This window comes from Schistocerca serialis, chromosome 4 (assembly GCF_023864345.2).
Source record: "Schistocerca serialis cubense isolate TAMUIC-IGC-003099 chromosome 4, iqSchSeri2.2, whole genome shotgun sequence".
NCBI lineage: Eukaryota > Metazoa > Arthropoda > Insecta > Orthoptera > Acrididae > Schistocerca > Schistocerca serialis.
In genome coordinates, this window is record NC_064641.1 from 431281315 (window position 1) to 431303648 (window position 22334).

General features: G+C 41.8%; 1 protein-coding gene across 1 annotated transcript in view; it reads left to right on the forward strand.

Annotated features, from left to right (window-relative positions):
• Positions 1 to 22334, forward strand: part of LOC126473850 (potassium voltage-gated channel protein Shab) — a 194057-nt gene that overhangs the window by 10935 nt on the left and 160788 nt on the right. The window contains exon 2 of the mRNA XM_050101179.1: positions 14068 to 14210. Coding sequence (XP_049957136.1) covers positions 14116 to 14210 — 95 coding nt within the window. The 5' untranslated portion in view covers positions 14068 to 14115. The remainder of the gene's footprint in view (positions 1 to 14067; positions 14211 to 22334) is intronic.

The following is a 22334-nucleotide window of genomic DNA, read 5'->3' on the forward strand; positions in this document are numbered from 1 at the left end:
GAGGCCTTTAGAGAAAGAGAACAACCTGTATGAATGTCAAGAAATCAGATGGAAAACCAGTCCTAAGTAAAGAAGGGAAAGCAGAAAGGTGGAAGGACTATATAGAGGGTCTACATAAGGGCGATGTAGTTGAGGGCGATATTATGGTAAAGGAAGAGGACGTAGATGAAGATGGGATGGCAGATATGATGTTGCGTGAAGAATTAGACTGATCACTGAAAGACCTAAGTCGAAACAAGACCCTGGAAGTAGACAAAATTCGGTTAGAACTAGTGGTGATTATAGCCTTGAGAGAGCTAGCCATGACAAGATTCATTCCTCTGGTGAGAAAGATGTATGAGATAGGCGAAATACCCTCAGACTTCAAGAGGAACATAATAATTCCAATTCCAAAGAATTTGGGTGCTGACAGGTGTGAGAATTACCGAACTACTAGTTTAATAAGTCACGGCTGCAAAATACTAACACTAATTCGCTACAGACGAATGGAAAAACTGGTAGAAGCCGAACTCGGGGAAGAACAAGTTGGAATCAGTAGGAATGTAGGAACACGCGAGGCAGTACTACGACTTATCGTAGATGATAGGTTAAGGAAAGGTAAACCTGCGTCTATACCAGTTGTAGACTTACTGAAAGCTCTTGACAATGTTGACTGTAATATTCTCTTTCAGATTCTGAAGGTGGCAGGGATAAAATACAAGGAGCGAAAGCTGTTTACAATTTGTACAGGAAGCAGATGGCAGTTACAAGGATCGAGGGGCACAAAAAGGAAGCAGTGGTTGGGAAGGAAGTGAGACAGGGTTCCACCCTAACCACGATGTTTTTCGATCTGTATATTGAGTAAGCAGTAAAGAAAAGAAAAGAAAAATTTAGAATTGGAGTTAAAATCCAGGAAGAAGAAATAAAAACTTTGAGATTTTCCGATTACATTATAATTCTATCAGAGACAGCAAAGGACCTGGAAGAGCAGTTGAATGAAATGGACAGTACCTTGAAAGGAGGATATAAGATTAACTTCAACAAAAGCAAAAGGAGGATAATGGAATGTAGCCGAAATAAATCAGGTGTTGATGAGGGAATTACGTCCGCAGCTCGTGGTCGTGCGGTAGCGTCCTCGCTTCCCACGCCCGGGTTCCCGGGTTCGATTCCCGGCGGGGTCAGGGATTTTCTCTGCCTCGTGATGACTGGGTGTTGTGTGATGTCCTTAGGTTAGTTAGGTTTAAGTAGTTCTAAGGTCTAGGGGACTGGTGACCATGGATGTTAAGTCCCATAGTGCTCAGAGCCATTTGAACCATTTTTTGAGGGAATTAGATTGGGAAATGAGACACTTAAAGTAGTAGATGAGTTTTTTTATTTGGGCAGCGAAATAAGTGATGACGGTCAAAGTAGAGAAGATATAAAATTTCGACTGTCGATGGCAAGAAAATTTAGTAACATCGTGTGCAGAATTAAGTGTCAGGAAGTCTTTCCTGAAAGTATTTATATGGAGTGTAGTCATGTATGGCAGTGAAACATGGACGATAAATAGTTTACAGAAGAAGAGAATAGAAGCTTTTGAAATCGGGTGCTAAAGAAGAATGGCTGAAGATTGGATGGGTAGATCAAGCAACTAATGAGGAGGTATTGAATGGAATTGGGAAGAAGAGGAGTTTCTGACTCAACTTAAGTAGAGGAAGGGATCGATTGATAAGACACTTTACTAGGTATCAAGGCATCACGAATTTAATATTGGAGGGAAGCGTAGAGGGTAAAAATCGCAGAGAGAGAGACCAAAGGATGAATACACTAAGCACATTCAGAAGGATGTAGGTTGCAGTAGGTACTCAGAGATGATGAGGCTTGCACAGGATAGAGGGGTATGGAGAGCTGCATAAAACCAGTCTTTGGACTGAAGACAACGACAACAATGTTCATTTCAGTCTTCTTGCTTGATGAGTCTATTATATTGCAGGTTTTTACCTACTTTTACTCAGCTTCTTCCGAGTCTACAAATGTTTGAACTTATAAAGTGTTTTGGGATCGTGATACACTGTACAACATATTTATTGTTCCATAAGCGATTTCTCTTTCAGTTCCATGTGGTCCTACTCAAGTCTGTTTTACTGATGTTTTCTTCTACAAGAATGTGTTAAGAACAACAATGTTGTCCCACTTATCGTATATTTACATTTGACCTCTGTTGTTCCTGTATCGTATCCTAAGTTTCCCACTTAAGTATTGTTCTTTACTTTTTGTCTTACTTCTGCATTAAAATTTTCTACCGTCGTCTTGCAGCAAGTTTTTCTCTTTCAGGTTACTGTAATTCTTCGTGGGCTCATTCATCCGCATCGGAATTTAATCAAGTTGATAAATAGAGTAGAACGGTTTGCACTGAATACAGACGTACTTAGGCAAACATCAGATATGAAGAAATCAAAAGAAAATAAAATCTTAGAAGGATTAAGGTAACCATTAAGAGAAGGGAAGAGTTTCAAGATACAGTACTATGAACATTCTGAAATGTGTTAAATTAAGACTATTAGGTAACGTCCTCGAAAATATGTGAGAAGCTAGAATTAAAAATTTGGCGAGAGAATCATTTAGAAACAAAAATGGTGTGAAGAAAACAAAACAAAAGCTTCTGTTATGTAGTAGTTACACATCTTCAGTTAAAATAGTAGACTCGGAGTTACTAACAATATGGAGAAAGTTCTAAAAGTGTCGGAAGATTTCACAAATGTTGGTGGTGTTCACGAGATGAAAAGGAAACACACATTGTTAATAATGAGAATTATGACATTACATAAGCAAACGGGCATAAAGACATTAGATTTAAGCAAGGAAACGTGTCTACAAATGATTATGTTTCAACAGAAATTGTTAAAGCTGGAACAAAGTAATAAAAAAGAAACATATTGAGTATCTGAGAGATAGAAAATTCCGTAAATATGAAACACTGTTTCAAATTGCTTTGCTTCACTAGAATAAAGGAAGACGTTAAAAAATTCTCTAGACCTTTCAGCTACCTCTCCATAATCTACAAGTTATTCACTATCATTAACGCCAACAGTACTGAGAACACGTTGATCTCGATCCAGCAAAAGGACAGGCAACCTTCAGAAGTGAATGAATTTGTAGAACGGAGCAATAATTGTGATGTACCGCTTCGTCTCAGAGTCACATAGTTTTTGAATGCTTTTTACGCAGAATCAGCAATCTCTAAACTATCCTTAAATAAAGTGTTGATCCAGATTAGGATGTATTGTATTGAACTGGGGACCTGGAAACGACGGAGAGGCTTCGTCCCCGCCGTAGCCCTCAGTGGTTCACAACTCCACAACAGGCTACAGCAGTCCACTCACCCCACCGCCGCACCCCACCGAACCCAGGGTTATTGTGCGGTTCGGCCCCCAGTGCCCCCGCCCCACAGTGTGAGGAAGGCGAACCAAAGACTGCGTTTTACCGACAGAACACTTAGAAGATATAACAACTCTACTAACGGGACTATGTACGCTGCACTTGTCCGTCATTTTCCGGAGTACTGCTGGGCGGAATGGGGTCCTTACAAGGAAGACTGACGGAGGGAACGAAAAAGTTGAAAGAAGAGCAGTTCGTTCTGTATTGTTGTGAAATCGGGGAGATAGTGCTACGCAAATGACATGTGAGTTGGGTGGAAATCATTAAAGCAAAGGCGTTTTTCGTTGCTGCGACATCTTTTTCACGAAATTTAACTCAGTAACTTTCTTCTCCAAGTTCGAAAAGATTTTGTTGACTCCTACCTAAATAGGGAGAAATGGCCATCGTACTAAAATAAGAAAAATCATAGCACTTACGTAAATTAAGGTGTTCATCTTTCCTACGTGAGATTCGAGAGTGGAACGCTCGAGAAACTGTCTGAAAGTGATTCTATGAACTCTCTGCCAAACACTTAGGTGTGAACCTCAGAGTAAGCGTATAGGGATAGATGTAGACGTCATGCTTACATCCGAGCAGAGGGCAGGGGAGATTGTGTACAGTCCACAAGTCTGTAATTGGAGTGCTGACAACTTAAACGTCTATACGTCAATGGCCTTCATTGCACAACCAAACAACGACCGACACTTTTCTTTGACGCTGATCCTCGCACAGTAACGAATCGACGTCCTTGTTTCGCAGTGTAATGTGTATGAGTCGATGTCTCGGATGCCGCTTTAGTTGTTATCTGTGATGACCACGAAGTCGACGGGGGGTTAAACCCAATTTAGCTGATATGCTTTGCTGTTTCGAAAAAAATCTAATGTAAAATGTCGTTTCTGGAAAATGTCGTCTCGTTCGTACATTAAGACTTGTTTATTGGGGAACGTCGTAAAAGTACATTCCATAGACAGAAAAATTCTTCTCAGACCTTACCTGTTAGCGTTAAAGTCAAGTTCTGTACGAAAAAATTGTTAACTTCTCATACCGGCAAAGAAATATTTATTGTGTGCACTTTGCTTCTTCGTCTTCCTCGAGATAGATACTTGAATCTATTCCGCTTAGCATCGTATCCGTGCTTCCGCAATTTGTGCAACATCGACTTAGTCAAATTCAAAACTGCTTGTCTCTTTCGTTGCCTTTTGCGGTCGGTACTGTGATTCCTTTTTTCTTCTGGATGCAAATAACTTTAATGTTGTTGACAGCTAACCGTCGCGGTTGCCAAAGATGACTTTCTCCGAAATCAATTACTGTGCTCGCAGTGCGAGGTAACAACACGCTCTATTTTGAACTGGAACGTGGCTGTACCTCATAACCTTACCAAATTAGTTCCCGATAAAGCCAAGTGTCCTGTTCGCTATGGAGCTTTGTTGATGAAATTGAGGTGCTCATTTCTTATAACTAGACTAATCTTTGGTAGATTGGCCACTGATGTTCTTTGCTGGATTCCAAGAGGTAAGAAAATACCGACGTGACAGCCTAATATAGAGGTGGTAGATAACTTTAAAAAGCCAACATGGATGCTTATTGCCGAGGACGATAGAACATGGAAGGATCTAGAAGAGGTTTTTATTCAGTGCTAGGAGCAAAATATTTACTAATCATGACGATAACCACCATTTTAAATAAAAGGATAAGTCTACGACTAAATCATTAGAACGTAGCCCAAGTACACAATACACAATTAAAATGTCGAAGATCTTTCCGAAGGTATCACTGCCGCTTTCGTAGAAGGGCTTTTTAAATTTAAGCCTCGATGGTCGGACCAGGGTTTTGATCCCACGCTTCCTGAATGTGAACTGTACTTTAACCTCTATGCCAACTGTGAGGTTATAGCTGAGCTATCAACATACACATGTAGAAGTAAGAATTACCTTAACGATAAACAGCTAGCGCCCCATAGGATTACGTAAATTTAATTATAGGTTTCACCAATGGATAACTTAGTGAACTGAATCAATTAAACAGGGGTGGCTCTAACATACATGAAACATGGGACTTTAAGTCGCAGAGATGATAAAGATACGGAATTCATAAAACTACTGAATGAAACGATGGTCACTATAAAGCCCTACGTATTGTAAGTCCCTACAGACTTCAAGTTAAATACAAAGTGCACAGATAACAAGGAACAGTTAGGTTCACGAAGCATCAACAGTGGGGATACAACGAATTTCTCAGAAGCCGCACAGTGACTGCCGATTGGTACTCAAAAAAGAAGGGAAGGAGAACGGAAAGTATCACGGAAGCACCTACTACCTTGATTGAGCGCATGTTGAGCCTGCAGTTATTAATTAGCGTACTTGTAACAAAAAACGTGAAAGTCCTAATGTTAATATGAAGCCTTCGCATGCTTCCTACAACTTGTTTCGCGAACGCTGGTATTGCTCACCATACTTAATGGTGCCCGTGAGTGGCTTCTTGGTGGCTGCTAAAATAAGTCATCTGTCCTGTATTGTTGGTAGCTCTCCCTCAGAACCTGCAATCGAAATCCACCTTAAGGAGGAATGTCACACATGTAGAGTCTTGGATGGAAGTGTTTCACATAGTACTCCCAGCAGGAAGCAAATTTATACTCCTACTTTGTGACTGTGAGTCATGTATACCATTTAGATCGCCGGTGATAGTGTTTATTCCGAGTGCTGACCAATCAGATGCCTTCTGTTAAGAATGTAGTCTCCTTCCCACACTCATTTCTACACTTAAGAGCCAAAGCAACTGGTACACTTGCCTAATTTCGGATAGAGCCCCCGCGAGCACGCAGAAGTGCCGCAACATGAAGCGGCATCGACTCGACTTATGTCTGAAGTAGTGCTGGAGGGAACTGATATCATGAATCCTGCAAGGATGTCCATAAGTCTGTAAGAGTACGAGGGGGTGGAGACCTCTTCTGAACAGCACGTTGCAACGCATCCCAGATATGCTCAATAATGTTCATGTCTGGGAAGCTGGGTGGCCGGCAGAAGCGTTTAAATTCAGAAGAGTATTCCTGGAGCGACTCTGGACATGTGGGGTGTCGCATTATCCTGTTGGAAATTCCCAAGTCCGTCGGAATGCACAATGGACATGAATGGATGCAGGTGATGAGACAGGATGCTTACTTACATGTCAAATGTCAGAGTTGTATCTAGACGTATCAGGGGTCCCATATTATTCCAACTACACACGCTCCACACCGGTACAGAGCCTCCACCAGTTTGAGCAGTCCCCTGCTGACATGCAGGGTCCATCGATTCATGAGGTTGTCTCCATACCCGTACACGTCCATCCTCTCGATACAATTTCAAACGAGACTCGTCCGACCAGGAACCATGCTTCCAGTCATCAATAGTCCAATGTCGGTGTTGATGGGCGCAGGCGAGGCGTAAGGCTTTGTGTCCTACAGTCATCAGGGGTAAGCCCATATCGACAATGTTTTGTTGAGTGGTTCGCACGGTGACACTTTTCGATGGCCCTGCATTGAAATCTGCAGCAATTTGCGGACGGTTTGCACTTCTGTCACGCTGAACTATTCTCTTCAGTCGTTCTTGGAGTATCTTTTTTTGGCCGCAGCGATGTCGGAGATTTGATGTTTCGCCGGATTCCTGATATTGACCGTACACTCGTGATATGGCCGTACGGGAAACCCCAACTTTGTCGCTACCTCGGAGATGCTGTGCCCCATCGATTTTGCGCCTACTATAATACCACGCTGAAACTCGCTTAAATCTTGTTTAGCTACCATTTTAGCAGCAGGAACCGATCTAAAAAATGCACCAGACACTTGTTGTTTTATACAGGCGTTGCCGACCGCAGCGTCGTATTATGCCTGTTTACATATCTCTGTATTTTAATACGGATGTTATACCAGCTTCTTTGGCGCTTCAGTGCAATACGATGGGGGATTTCTAGTACTACATCTCTCTCAGAATTAGGCAGCATCTGACTCCCACCATCTGTCATACTTCGTGTTCCATCCAATAAGGCGGCCTGTATGTAGGCGCAAATTAGCTCAGCTTTCCCACACCAGAACTAATTTATGTTAACCGGTGGTAGTTCCTCTTACAGTTTCTTAGCAAAAATCAACAACCTCAATTCGTTGGTCACCAGCCTGATGGTTTATAGTGCCATGCTCCCAAACACAAAGGTAGCCTCTCCTTACTCCATCTCTTAGATCTTATCTCTAAGCCGCTCCTTGCCCAACGTTTCCCATTACGCAGGACTCCTGCAGGGCTCTGTTCTTCACGATTCTGCAAGCGCTGTCGCTACTAGTTTGTAAGTAAAAGTCGCAATGCTCACCTGGTCCTGGCCGAAACGCAACATTAATAACAGTCTCTTATTAGCCGACAGCCTCCTGTCACTTAGAAACGCAAGCACTTCTGCGCCAGGCCTCTGCCCATACACGGTACACCGATCCTATCTGGCCTGTTACCTCCCTTGGTGGTGGCGGCATGTGCGATCTGAAAGTGATCCGCAGCCCCTTGGAGTTAGTGGCTCGACCCGTCTATGCACTGTGAGGCTTTGTTCACATGCACTCGATGAGACTCAACTACTCTTTGAAGTAATCTTCCAGAAGAAGAGATTAGAATGGAATTTTTTAGTAGTCAGGTATGGTAATCAATGAGATTGACTTAATTAGCAGTCGTACTTTCATTTCTCGACATAGATTACTTTAGATTACATGAGTTTATCAATTTAAGGAGTTCGATTAAAATGCTTGGCAGTTAGATAAAAATGATCACTTACCGCAACCGGTTCAATCCCGTCTCAAAAAGTCTGAAGTTTCCAGGTTCCTGGTTGATTGCATTTTCCATCTACTGGAAACCATGGTTGTAGTTTCTGCTGAGGACCGTATTGGACAATCCTATCTAGTATTTGTCTGATACTAGCGAAGGGATGTGATCAGTTTTTTTTTATGGGGAATTAGACGGTAACTTGGAAGCGGTATTCCTTCTAACACTTTATCCTGTGGTACGCACCATCTCTCAACATAGTTGAAGAATGTGAATGTGGAATGGGACGTAGTGAGTGCCAGAGTGTAGGTAAAGCTAAAGGCCACGTACACTCATCAGCAGCTGAATTAGAGATAGACGCGATTGGCAGCGCCCTTATCACATGAGGAGGTTGTTATCGGACTTATTACTGGCGGTGGGTTTAACAGTCAAGCAAGAAGAGTGGAATATCATGAGTGCGGCCAGACCGTAGGCACCTGATTGATGAGATATCTGAGGTCGTTCGCGTTGCGGGCTTTACATGTACCACCTCGTCAGGGGAGTACTGGGAAAACTTCGATTCGGGGAAACATTCCGCAATATCATGTGCAACAATGTATTCGTCACAGAGATCGGCGTTTACTATTGTGGACTGTACCTCGCGCTAGAAGAACGAAGGAGCAACAAATCATTCCCAGGTTGAGGGCTGGACAAGAACAAGTAGCTAGTAATCTCACCATCTCTAGACACCATTTCGCTTCATGGTAATTAAATCGATATCTCACATATACGTCTACATATTGCACTATTCAAAGAGTTTACCTTCAGCTCATGAAAACCGCCACTGGACGCTCGAAGAGTGGTCAACTGTCGCCTAGAATTCACCGTTGGCATGGAACTAGTAGGTCGAAAACAGTGGGAAGCGATGAGTGGTGCTTTCCCACCCTGTGCCGTTCATGTATATTCTGAAGGTACTTACTTGTGGATGAAGTTTATACGCACTGCAACCGGCCGCGGTGACCGAGCGGCTCTAGGCGCTTCAGTCCGGAACCACGCGGCTGCTGCGGTCGCTCGTTCGAATCCTGCCTCGGGTATGGATGTGTGTGATGTCCTTAGGTTAGTTAGGTTTAAGTAGTTATAAGTCTAGGGGACTGATGACCTCAGAAGTTGTCCCATAGTGCTTAGAGCCATTTGAACTATTTTTAGCACTGCAATCATCTAACACCAGTACGCGGCCCACGAACCTACTTTCCGAGCAAGTGCAGTCGTTTGTTCGCTTGTACAGCTGCTCAGTGGGGACCCGTGCTTCCAGCGAGACGATGATCCTCTGGCCACTACCCAGCTGTGTCAGAGAGCTTAGAGAAACGATCTTTGGGTATGAGCATGCTTCTGTGATCGCGCAAGTCAGTTTACCTGTACTTTATTACGTACAACTTAGACGCTATCAAGTAAAGTGTGCGCTCCTGGGACACAACTCTGACCAACATCCGTGAGTTGTATGCTGAGTTTGAGCAGTCGTAGATATCTCTCCAGTGCTTCTCAATCTCGTGGAGTCCATCCAGCGGTGGTTTGCCTCTACCACTCGTAGGTTTCTTTAATTCTAAAACTTATAGATTGTAGCTTTTGTAGCTTGCGAAAGTTCCCTATGGAACCCACGACATTCATTGCAGAGAAACAAGAGTTATGGTTTCTGTCGCCACATATTGCGACATAACTTTACCATAAAGAGTATATGATGGTCATTAACGAACAAGATGACAGGTTGCTAGAAGGAATTACTATGAATTACACAACTAACTGCGAAGGACAAAGAAAAGCAGTTTATTTTGAACAAGTCGGCGTCCTTAGCATAATGGCATTCCAACGTGTGGATGTACATGCGGATAGACCTCTGTCAGTTGTTTCGTTCATCTCCCAACGGCCAACCAAAAAACCTTCTAGAAAAGGGCGCCTCATTCACCGAATTTCTGAGTGTTTGTTTTCAATCTTTGAGTTTCCTCAAGACTAAAATTTAAAATCCATCATCACGCTGCACGGAAGCGCAATGTTGTACAGACGTTGGCACATTATACGAGAAGTTTATGAGACGTTGTTAACATGCCCCACGAGCTAAACCACCTAGACGAGCTCTTCCGGAACGAACAACTCAAACAAGCATCACAATAACACCACCGACAACGAGTAGGTAAATAAGTTTGTTTATTTTGCGTTGTCGGACAGGACAGGCCATTTATTGAAAAGACACTAAATCAAAGTGATCTTTAGGCCTCTAATAAACATTCGAGAATTGTTAAAGATGCCACAAATCTCAGAACACCTTGGATCTTCAAGATACCTTGCTAGAGTGTCCAGTCGTACGTCGGACAAACTGTGCGTACTGTAGAGCAAGGCAGGAAGGAGCATCAGAAGTTTTATCGCCTATGCTACTCCGAAAAATTCGCTCTAGCTAAGCATGCTCAACGGATCAAATATGACGAAAATTCTTTCGTGGCTCGCGCTAATGGATTCTGGAACTTTGTAATCAAAGTATTATCGAAATAAAAATCACCGATAACATCCTTAACAGAGACGGCGGCCTGCAGCCAAGCGGCTTAGGATGCAGTGATCGCGAGATTGAAGCGGGCGCATCGAAAGCCTCGTCTACATATGCACATATATGGCGATGCCATGAGAACCAGTGACGTCACATGCGGCATATGGTGTGCGTAAAAGCGTGCCAGTAGCCCATCGGCAGTCATACCACTTGACAATGACCAAGGCATGCTTGGCCGAAAGCTCTTGCCATTTTAATTGCTTGAAGCGGCTGGAAACCCTAGAACGTTTTATTTATGTTAGCTTTTCCTTTGCTATCTTTAATTTTCAGTTCCTTTGTCGTCCAGTGAGAATAACTTTGGTGCTACTGACATTCTATGAATGGTCCCTGACATCATGAACTGTTGTGCTACCTACATATCTAGTTAGCGTTTGGTTAACTATTCTACTAAACTTGTCCGACAGTTCCGTTACATATTCCTGTCCAGAGCTAAATATTTCAGGTTTTTTCCTCGAGATAATTTTGCCACTGTTACGTAATATTCCATATTTCTGTACTGCCACTCTTACCCTCCATGTTTTACTTCGCAAATTGATAACGACTTTATGAGTGGACTTCTCTAATAACTGACTGAGTGATACGAGTTAAAAGTTTCACTGGACTGGAATTTGACCCCAGATGTTTACTCTTTGAGAGAGTTGCGTCATCAGTTGCGATACCTTTGGCTCTGAGCACTATGGGACCTAACATCTGAGGTCATCAGTCCCCTAGAACTACTTAAACCTAACTAACCTAAGGACATCACACACATCCATGCCCGAGGCAGAATTCGAACCTGCGACCGTAGCGGTCGCGCGGTTCCAAACTGAAGCGGCTAGAACCGCTCGGCCACTCCGGCCGGCTGCGATACCTGTGTACACCTCCTATAGGCCTCTCCACGCTCCTCCTAAATTATATTACTCTTCTGAAGAAGTAAATAATGACACTGAAAAAAGTAATATCGTTCAAGCTGAATAAGATGTAACTACTCGATGTGCAGAAACGTTTCGATTCTCAACCAACAGAAAATTCTCACCTATTTGCTTCAAATTACTTGTTGAAAGTCATCTTTCGATACGGTCAACTGTTTATGAAATATGCGATAAGACTACGTCACGTGGACTCACTCATGCTAGTTTCTGTTCTCGAACAACCAACTCGTACCAAAGACTTGGTTAAGGTGCGTGTGGTACATGTGTTCTCAAAATGCGCCATCCTACCAGTCGACAATGAAATCTCGTATCGGCAAAGTGCAGATGAAGCCGGATTTAATTGTTATTTACCATTAAATTACTGTTGTAGGTACACATTTCTCTAGTTCAGTGGTAACATTTTATCATGCTGATGAGCCCATAATAATGCAATACATTCTTAACCAAAGGGTGACTGCTAGCAAAGTCCCTGATACAGACTGCGCAAACACAGGCAGGCTATGGAGAGAGAACAGGGCTTATTACGCAGACGACATGGTTTTCTTAGAAGTTGTGGTTCTGTGTGTCTGTGTGTGTGTGTGTCTGTGTGTGTATGCGCGCGCGTGTGTGTGTGTGTGTGTGTTTGTGTGTGTGTGTGTGTGTGAGAGAGAGAGAGAGAGAGAGAGAGAGAGAGAGAGAGAGAGATGTCACAGAATCGCTCTCTGTTGATCTCTCTGTCGATCATACTGGCTCAAATGTAGATACGTGATGTATGTGTTGAAAAGAAATGGATTGAAACTGAGAAGAAGTACGATTCAGAAATTTATCACTGCATACCATGCCTTGACTAAAAATGTTCATAATTTGTATCATGACAGTCACTCATTTTAATCGATTATTAAACTGATAATACAAATAAATTCTACGGTTTAAGAGGATATATCCACATATTCTACAAATTATACTCTTATTGATGTTACGCACAACGATCTATACAGTCGAACATTTCAGTGATATCTATGCGTTCTCTCTCTCTCTCTAATTTTTGTTTGTTTGTTTGTTTTTGTGTGTGTGTTGAGAAAGTCGTGTTACCCTACGTTCACATGTTACTTTCTTACTCACGTACATTATACATGCTGTCTCCATGCTCTCTGTCTTCCAGATAGTGGAACTGACATTCACTTTGTCACGCCATATTGGACAAATCTCATGTGTTAAATTCCTCCAGTAACGAAAATTAAACATTTCCGAGTTATAGTGATTCTTATGTAATATTTACAGTTTGCCAACCTTCAAATCGTGTTTAGTTACAGAACAACTGGCAATAATTTGACGGCTTCCCTTCGGTTACGAAGTAAATGGTTAAACATATTCACAGCTTACAAGTAGTGACGTTATTTCTGTATACATGGAATTAATTTTAGTCTATTTTTATACAGATAAAATAATTTACTCTCAGCAGAAAGGTAAATAAACACCATTTTTATTCTCGTCTAGACTTAATGGTTAGTATTTTAACATGACATACAGACCGATACTACAGTCATTAGCAAAATAGTCATATATGTATGATAACGAAGTTCAAGAACCCTACCGACTACATGTTGATTCAGTGGAGATGACAAGCACTGCACCTTAAAATGTGTCTGAATCTTCAACCCCCCCCCCCCCCCCCTTACCCCCAATAAACGCAACATATTACTGAAGTAGCAATCCAACCCAGCCCTCGTTCTTTCTACTGCTTATTTTAAATGCTGCAATTCAATCCACTGATAACAATTTTACGATGGATATGGACGACAAATATCGTCATGGAATCACTGTCCCGAATAAGGTGCCTTATTATTTCAATTATTTTAATGTATGTGATATTAATAAATGTCCTTTTCTGGGTATATTTCTTGTTAGTTTGAAATGTTTCTCTTAACAGTGATTGGTTATAAACAGTCTTGGTTGCAATTTTAGGTTTTTATTTTTCAACGACATGTTTCGCCTTATTTAGGCATCTTCAGGTTATCTTTTCTAGATGGACGCGAGTGGCACCAAGATCTGCATAACGCGTTCCCGTTCACAGCAGCGAATAACAGAGTAAGATGGGGGCTGACCTGAAGATATCTAAATAAGGCGAAGCGCGTTGTTGAAAAATAAAAAACTAAAATTGCAACCAAGACTGTTTATAACCAGTACTGTTAAGCACTGGTTTGCTGTATGCCACATACGGATTGGAAGAATTTCTTAACAGTGAGTTCTAATTGCAATTAACCTCAGCTTTTAATGTTAAATAATTCTGTAACTCATTCAAGAAGTAAATCTGAAAATTTGATGGAACAGTTTTTTGTACGTTTTGCTTCACCCAAATAAAGATAAGCATTATGATTTTCTTCCTAAGTTAGCTAGTATGCTGAATAATGGATTTATCTCTGCTACTGTTGTGTGGCTCATAATAATGGTGTGCCATTAGGTGCGGTATGGGCCATTCGGATCGCCCCCACCGCCCCCGCCGCCCCCGATGCCGCCTCCGTTGCCACCGCCTCCGCAGCTCCTTGGCCGTGCGCACTCACGGTCCATGTCTTCGTTACCCCCCGAACCTTTCATGATTATGCGGTAAGAAATATTATTACCTCATAAATAATATGAGCAAACTTTAGTGACCATTGCTATTAACACCTGTTTCATCAACTTGTTATAGATATGGACATATAATGCTCATTCTTTAATTATAGAGGCAGTGGAGCCAGTCGACTACAAGAGCGAGTCAAGAAGACATATCACTACATATTAAATGGAAGAGGTCAACACTACACATTTCGGCTATCTATTAAGACATGTCTGGTTATGTATTGCGACTATGGTTATTTTAGGTTATGAACTTTACTAATATTTTGTAAAGAATTCTCTGACCTCCATTGATAATCCACGCACATTTCAAAACATAACTGGATTGAAGCAAATATCGCAGTTGTATTCATGCTTAATGTAAATCTTCGAAGTGTGCGCTCTCTTCTCAGCAACCTTACACTGCTTTACACTCTATTAATTTTTTTATAGAGGGGGGGGGGGGGGGGGAAGGGGGAGGGGCTAGACATAGACTCCCTTTATACCTTTATCTTCAATATATTATCTTAATGTAGTTCATTTTGAGGATACGAGCTGACGGCTAGTCCAACTATACGTCATTAATCCGTTGCACATAAAATATTGACTTCTTCGACGAAGTACAACGAAAAGTTTCAAGTCATAGTGAGCACTGGTCGTAGAACGTTCGACTGTCGAATTCCAATTAGACCTGGACGAAAGTAACGTTTACGTCTCAGAATATGAGGGAAAGAAACATGATTGCCAATACTGCTTCTTGGTCTTCAAGTGCCCACTTTTTACAGAATTTTGGCTGTGAACGTGGTAGTTTAGTCTTTGTCCACCGTCGACCGGAAGACGCTCTGAGATGAAACCTAAAATTAACCTTTTCCATTTACTGAGCTAAAAGATTCATCTTCATCCACATCGAGTTCCGGTCAGTTATTTCACCTTCAAGCGTGAGGAGGAGAATTGTATATGACTCAGAATGGCTGATGACAAAGCCTGTTTTTTCAATTTTTCTCTTGTTGATGTATTTTCAATTTTGAGCACTCTTCGTTTATTCTCAGCATTTCACTTCGGAGCCTGATTAGTCCCGGAGATTCTAAGTATGCAGTTGGGCCACACGCCAAAGACGTTAATTATTTTATTCTGGCCACAGTGAATGTACCTCCTTCCGTACGAGTACGAATAGCGATAACTATGCATATGCATATTCAGTACACCTTATTTCAAATGAGCTTTCACATTCTGCATTATCGTTAGCCCTTAGGAATGTCATTTTCTCAACTTTTCAGTTCCACCATCTTCCGTAAGTATTGTGGCCTCAATTATGTCCGCCTTGCTGATAACTAAAAATAACGACATCATAACATAGTCTGTAAGAAAAGGTTAGTAAGTGGAGCCAAGTCTTGAAATTGGCAACACCGGCAAGTTGGTGCGTTGCTAAAGTCGGAACCGGTGAACTTGGTAGAAAAAACAAAATCGCATATGTACTAGAATTGACAGATATGTAAATACATCCACTCCTGTGAAACTTAAAGACCTTTACTACAAATTATCAATTGCAACAAGTACACTGTGCCATTGGCGTCCATATGTAAGAGGGGTGTAGTAGGAATTTGTTTAGCATTTGCACAACAGGGTAAATATAGACCAAATGGAGAAATGCGTCAATGCTTGTATTCCCACTGTACCTAACTGTGTAACTGTCGAACCTATAAAGTCTGTAGAGGGTGAGTTTACAGAACGTTATTCCAGTTTATGTGTTCACACCTATTGGACTCCATGCAATAAAGGCTGACTTTAAAGGCTTACAGAAGATACCTGTGTTCTAATTTTAGCATGGGAAGTTCGTGAATTTTGCCAGGTGTAGTTGCGAGTGCTCAGCCACTAATAACAATAATAATAAACATCTTACACATAGTTTAGATTCTTCAGCAGTAGCCAACGACGGATCGCTTTCCACTTCCTCCCACCATTTATAAATGTTCCATTAATTAAAAAAAAAGTCAAATATGACACATGCTGATTTGGGAATAAAGAATAGAAACCCTTCCACATCAGTATCGTTGTTTGATAATTTGCATAACCAATTATCAGTCCTACGTTCCCGGAAGGTGTCGGGTTTGACCACACATCAGTCTGTCTTATTATCTGTATAACTGAAAGTCTCAAATATATTACATGATTACCCAGTAAAGCAAAATGTAATCCATTTGGAGCGTGATGTCTGTGATCCGCAGTTAGAGATTTGTTAACATATGCGGCTAACGTTTGATTGTATGCCCTCTGTGTGATACTAAACATCGACATAGAGAGATAACGTAGCTGCATACTTGACATCTGGTACTTACGTCTTCCTGTTTAATCTGGAGTGAAATCTTCCTCCGCTCCAATTACTGCCCCTGATGGCTGACCAGAAAGTCTTTTTTTTTTTTTGAATGGTTGGTTCCTATGATTGCTGTGTGGCAGTGAAGAACCACAGAGAGGGTCTCAGATCAGTTAACGTAGACTTAAAATGCAGTTTCGCGAGGCAACATAGTAGATGAATCCCGCATGCGGTGCGTATAATTATTGACGTATATAGATACGAAACGAGGGTCGCTATGCTTTCGGCTATCTATTTTCGACTACTTTTTAAGGTCACACAAGCACCTAACTACTCCATCTGAAATACATGCTTGATAATCACAAGTAGGAAACTTCTAAGGATTGTTTGGCAGGTTAAAGAATAAGACAAGCAAATATTCTCATAAAGTTACTTTATTAAGATCTACATATACATTCACACACAGAAAACAACCCTTTCCTTAAGTTTGTCTGGTGTGATTTTAATAACATCCAGTTCAAATTTAAATCAACGTTGGAATCTTCTAATTCTTTGCATCCAGTACCTTTTACAGATACAAAGAAAGCATATTCTGAAATTGTAAAACATTTCTATTTTTTCCCTGTAAAATATGTTTTATGGCTTTAACAGTTACTTCCCTTATTTCCTGCAAATCTTCTAGCCGAGAGCGTTTGGGGGGTTTAATTTTACCTGTTGTTTCGTAGATGATACTACTGTTGCAACTCTTCACATCTTAGTCGGTGCAAAGTACTAGCTCTTCTGCTAAACGCTTTTGCAGAATTTGCATGTAGATCTTAAAATTTTCAACTTTTGCAACTGAGTATCCATTAAATGTAGTTATTCCGTTGGAGTCCGCCCCATAGGCTGAGTGGTCAGCTAGTCTGACTGACATGCAGTGGGCCCGAGTTCTACTCCAGGCCAGATCGGAGATTTGTCACTAATGGACTGAGTGTTGTGTTGTCCTCATCATGATTTCATCATCGTCGAAACGCAAGTCGCCTATTGTGGCGTCAACTGGAAGGTCTTGCAGCTCATCAGCCGAATTTCCTCGAGTGGGGCTCTCGATCATCAATACCATACGATGATTTAATTTCATTCCGTTGGTTTTCAGCTCTGCAAACGGCTTCTCTGTTTCTAAGTGTACGATGTCCAGAGCGCCACATTCAGATAAATGTAACCAGTTTCTTTAAGCTAATTCATGTGGGAACGGAAGTTTATAAGAAAATGTTCCATATAACCTATAAAATAGTAAACATTCTCAATTCGATTTCGGCCAGGACTCTGACACGTGACCAGTTTCGAGTGCTGTTTACTGTAAATGCAAATATTTTATATTTCCCAGTCACAGCCAGATTTTCCCATACACTGTGTTCAAAGCAATTTGTAAACATCTCCTGCACATGTGCAAAAGCTTCTTCTTTCTCCGGTATCAGTTTTCTAGTAGCGCCATATGAAAGAAATTGACACAGAGTTGAGTGGAGTAGTTTGTAAATACTGTTTTTCAGCGTTTATAACACTTAAACAGCCTTTCACGGGGTCAAATATACGATCCATTCTATACCTAGCTGTAAGATTCTATTGTAGCGTAAACTGGTAAGTATCCTTTCATTAGCTAAGCTGCTACTTCTATACGTAGGAATATAAGGAGAAAAATAAACTCGCTGATTTGGCCATTGTCCACTTACCTCGAGTTGTTTTATTACGAGTGTAGTGCAATTTTTAAGAAACTCCTCGTTTGAATTCCGAGTGCTGTGGTATTCTCTCTCGAAACATACGAGCTGGAAAGTTCTGGCTGCACGTAACAGACGCTAGCAGTGCGTGTACATGCCAGCAGTGTAGCTGACTGATATGCAAAAGGCTGCAAAGCGATTCGTCAGTGCTGCTTCCGCATAATAACGAGCTCACGGAAATCATAACATGCTTGTGCATCTATCAAACAGTGATACTGACGTGGATGTCCGCCTGCTTAGCTGACTATGCAGCAGGCCCGGGTTCGATTCCCAGCCGGTTTGGAAATTTTCTTCGTTCGTGGACTGTGTGTTGTGTTGTCCTCATCAGACTTTCATGAATACCGACACGCAAATCGCCCAATGTGACCTCACCTGAAATCAGACTTGTAACTCGGCGGCCGTACTTCCCCAGATGGGGCTTTCCGGCCATCACTGCCACACGATCAGTTCATTTCACTGTCATAGGTGGTTCTCTACTCGTCATTTCCAAATCAGCATCTGACGTATTTATTTTAATAAAGGAGCATTCATTAATGGCGGGAGGAGGCAGTGGAAATCAGTCTGTCGTTGGATTTGCCATACAATCAAGATTATGTGTAACATGTTTATTATTATTATTATTAACGGTAATGCCCACACAAACCATACTTGGCAGAAATCGCCACCTTCCCATTCCGAAATTAAAACTGACTTTACGCGGTAAGTATTGGCTTTGGCAATTAGTGCGACTTACTTGGCAGGTGCGAGTGGCCGGAACGTCCTCTCGCGTTCGTTGCCTGCCAGATGCTGCAATACCGCGAAAAACGAGTTTCAACTGTGTCCCTTCCACAAACTGGACGTACATGCACGTTTTTTTTTTTTTTTTTTTTTTTTTTTTTTTTGAGAAGAAGCGTCGGACATCGCAGAAATCCCAGTTCGGGAAACATCACAATCTGACTGCAGAAGCACGAATTCTGATTGCTGTCTTCGTTCTCAGCAAGTATTCGTCACTAAACAAAAAAGATGCCGCGGGGTGCCAATGCGAGTCCTATACGCAGGATGTGACTGGCTCCGTCTGGGTGGCGGTGGAGACTTGATACGGGCAAGACCGACTAGTGACTGCAGCACCGACAGCTACTTTGAGAGCTCGCCTCACAGTGCTGCTTCCATACCAGCTGCATATCTTAATTTCACAGGGTTAGGCTAGCAAGTTGTTATAACATAATGCAAGATTTCTGTCGTCAACTTCGTTAAGGATTTACAATATTCATTACACCTTGTTACCACCAGAAGATTTCTCTCTCTCTCTCTCTCTCTCTCTCTCTCTCTCTCTCTCGCTCTCTCCCTCCCTCCCTCCCTATCATGCTTAGAATTCCCGTAGTGTGTCAATCCTAACATTTATTTATGGCCCAACATGCAGGTCTGATCGTGTTCGTATAGTAAAATAGGACATGTACCTGACACGTCATAGACATACGGTTCTTGAAGACTCATACGTCTAAAATATTGGTTGTAGGATTTTCATGGCCGCAAGCTCCCTAGGCGTTTAGTGTACCTCTAGCGATATATAACTTGGGTTGCAATATGTCCTCAATACATTGCATTACACTGGAGCTAAGTGAATTCGAATGTGTAGAACTTATATATATATATATATATGCTCAAAGGAAATGCATCGACTCTTCGGTTGTTAGTAAAACTATCTTTCTTTGTGCTGGAGGCAGTTCCCTAATCGTGTTAAAGGCAGTCATGCAATTACGCCAAAGAGATTTACCTTAACGTCAGGCATTTAATTCTACCAATTCTTCTTTTACGCTTGCATTTTGGTCCATTCCACCACATTTCATGGCTGGTCACACTTGAAAAGGGTGACATGTCGACATGCTAATGTCATTTTTGGTGTATACCTAGAGTGAATATCCTAAGCAAATACCCATAATTTAATCTTCTCATTCATCACAGAGCATAGACCTAAAGTGGAGAGCAAATTGCCTAAGAGCAGTGAAGACCTACAGCTACTGACTGAGAGTAATAGCGCATGATTTATAAATAATTCAGATCGTTTGGTTACTTTTGACTACAGGCTACGTTGTCACGATGTCATTTGCTCTTATTCGTCTACTGTTTGGGCGAAGGTCTACACTTAATATCAGGCAGCTAATTTCTTACGTTGCACACATTTTTTTCTGCAAAAATTGATGGACTTTACCCAGTAAGCAGATACACACATGCACGCACAGACACACAGACACAGACGCACATACACACACACCCATCCGCATAAAGTGCTCAATTGTATTGACTGGCACTCCTGTGTTTTGATGAATCCTATCAGTTTTCTTTACCAGTTTCCATATCTTATGTCCTACCAGTTTACCAGCTCTACAACCATTCTTAATAGTTTCTAGATTTGGCACAATTCGACTAACACTTGTAGACTATGTTATGACGTCATTATCTTTATACTGATCAAGTAACTTACAGCAGTGAATGTAAGAGCGGTGTGTGTATGTTGTATGTGTGTATACGTGGTGTGAATGGAACATGGAGAAATAACTACATTTTTTGTCTTCATTTACATTTATGAATTTATTTATATGTATACCGGTACATTTATTTACAATCATTGCGTTATAGCACAGTATTTTGTAAAAATCTGTCATCTATAAGCCTTTAAATTCACCCTATATTGCAACATTCTCAACAGTTGTGAAGACATACGTCGGGATACCATCCATAAACACAGCCTCTACGGACTGGATAGGTTCAAGTGTTACAGACATAGATAAGTATGTCTTGCTCACATATGGACGCCAGTGGCACAATGTAACTGTTATGCTTCAGCCGGCCGGGGTGGCCGAGCGCTTCTAGGCTCTACAGTCTGGAACCGCGCGACCGCAACGGTCGCAGCTTCGAACCCTGCTTTGGGCATGGGTGTGTTTGATGTCCTGAGGTTAGTTAGGTTTAAGTAGTTCTAAGTTCTAGGGGACTGATGACATCAGAAGTTAAGTCCCATAGTGCTCAGAGCCATTTCTTACGTTTCATAACGCATAGTACAACAGGTCTTAAAGTTTCACAGGAATTGATGTAACAAATTGCCAATTTTACCAATTTCCAGATTTGGCGCCACTCAGCTATCACTTTTTAGAGACTATGCTATGACGTCTTTATTTTTTAATAGTGTCGAGGTATCTTACTGCAACCTATGTCCAGTGCCTTTGCAGATTTGACGTCCTATCAAATTGCAATTTCTTGTACCAATTTGCCTGTTGTTGACCAAGTCCTACCAATTTCTGGATCTGGTGCCACTCGACTAACATTTTGCTGACTACGCCACTACGTGATTAGTTTTATACTGTCAAAGTATCTTGACCCGCAGTTTTCTTACGCTGCTTCTGCCTGCATCGACTTATCCTCTCACTACAGAGCATAGGCCTCGCATGAAGAACAACTCCGCATCATTTATATACAGGTACTTCTGGGCACTAAATTAAGTATGGACCTTAACATGACATTACCCAGATGTGTGTAGCATGTATGACGTCGTCAGATCGTTTGGACACTTTTGAACAAAAAAAATAAATTTCTTATATCAAATACCGAGTACTGGGTAAAATGGTGAGAATATTGCGAGAAAGTAGTGGGGGCCCCTTCATCCTCGAAGTAGAGACGATTGTGACACTCTCATAATCGAATTAAAGTCACTTGGCTAGACTTGGGCGCAATTAGGAGACAGCATTATGACGTCGACGGGTGAGGGGGAGGGGGGTGGAGGAAGCCGGGAAGAGGTTAGAGGGTGGCCTTCACACGGCAATGACGCGACGATGTCGGGATCCCTAGAATGGGCGTGGTGCAGTTTAATCTAGTTCTCTCCTTGCGTCCCTACTTGTTTTACATATAAATCTACATACCTACTCCGCAATCCCTCATACGGTGAGTGGCGGAGGGTACCTCGTACTACAACTAGCATCTTCTCTCCCTGTTCCACTCCCAAACAGAACGAGGGATAAATGACTTCCTATATGCCTCTGTACGAGCCCTAATCTCTCTTATCTTATCTTTGTGGTCTTTCCGCGAAATATAAGTTGGCGG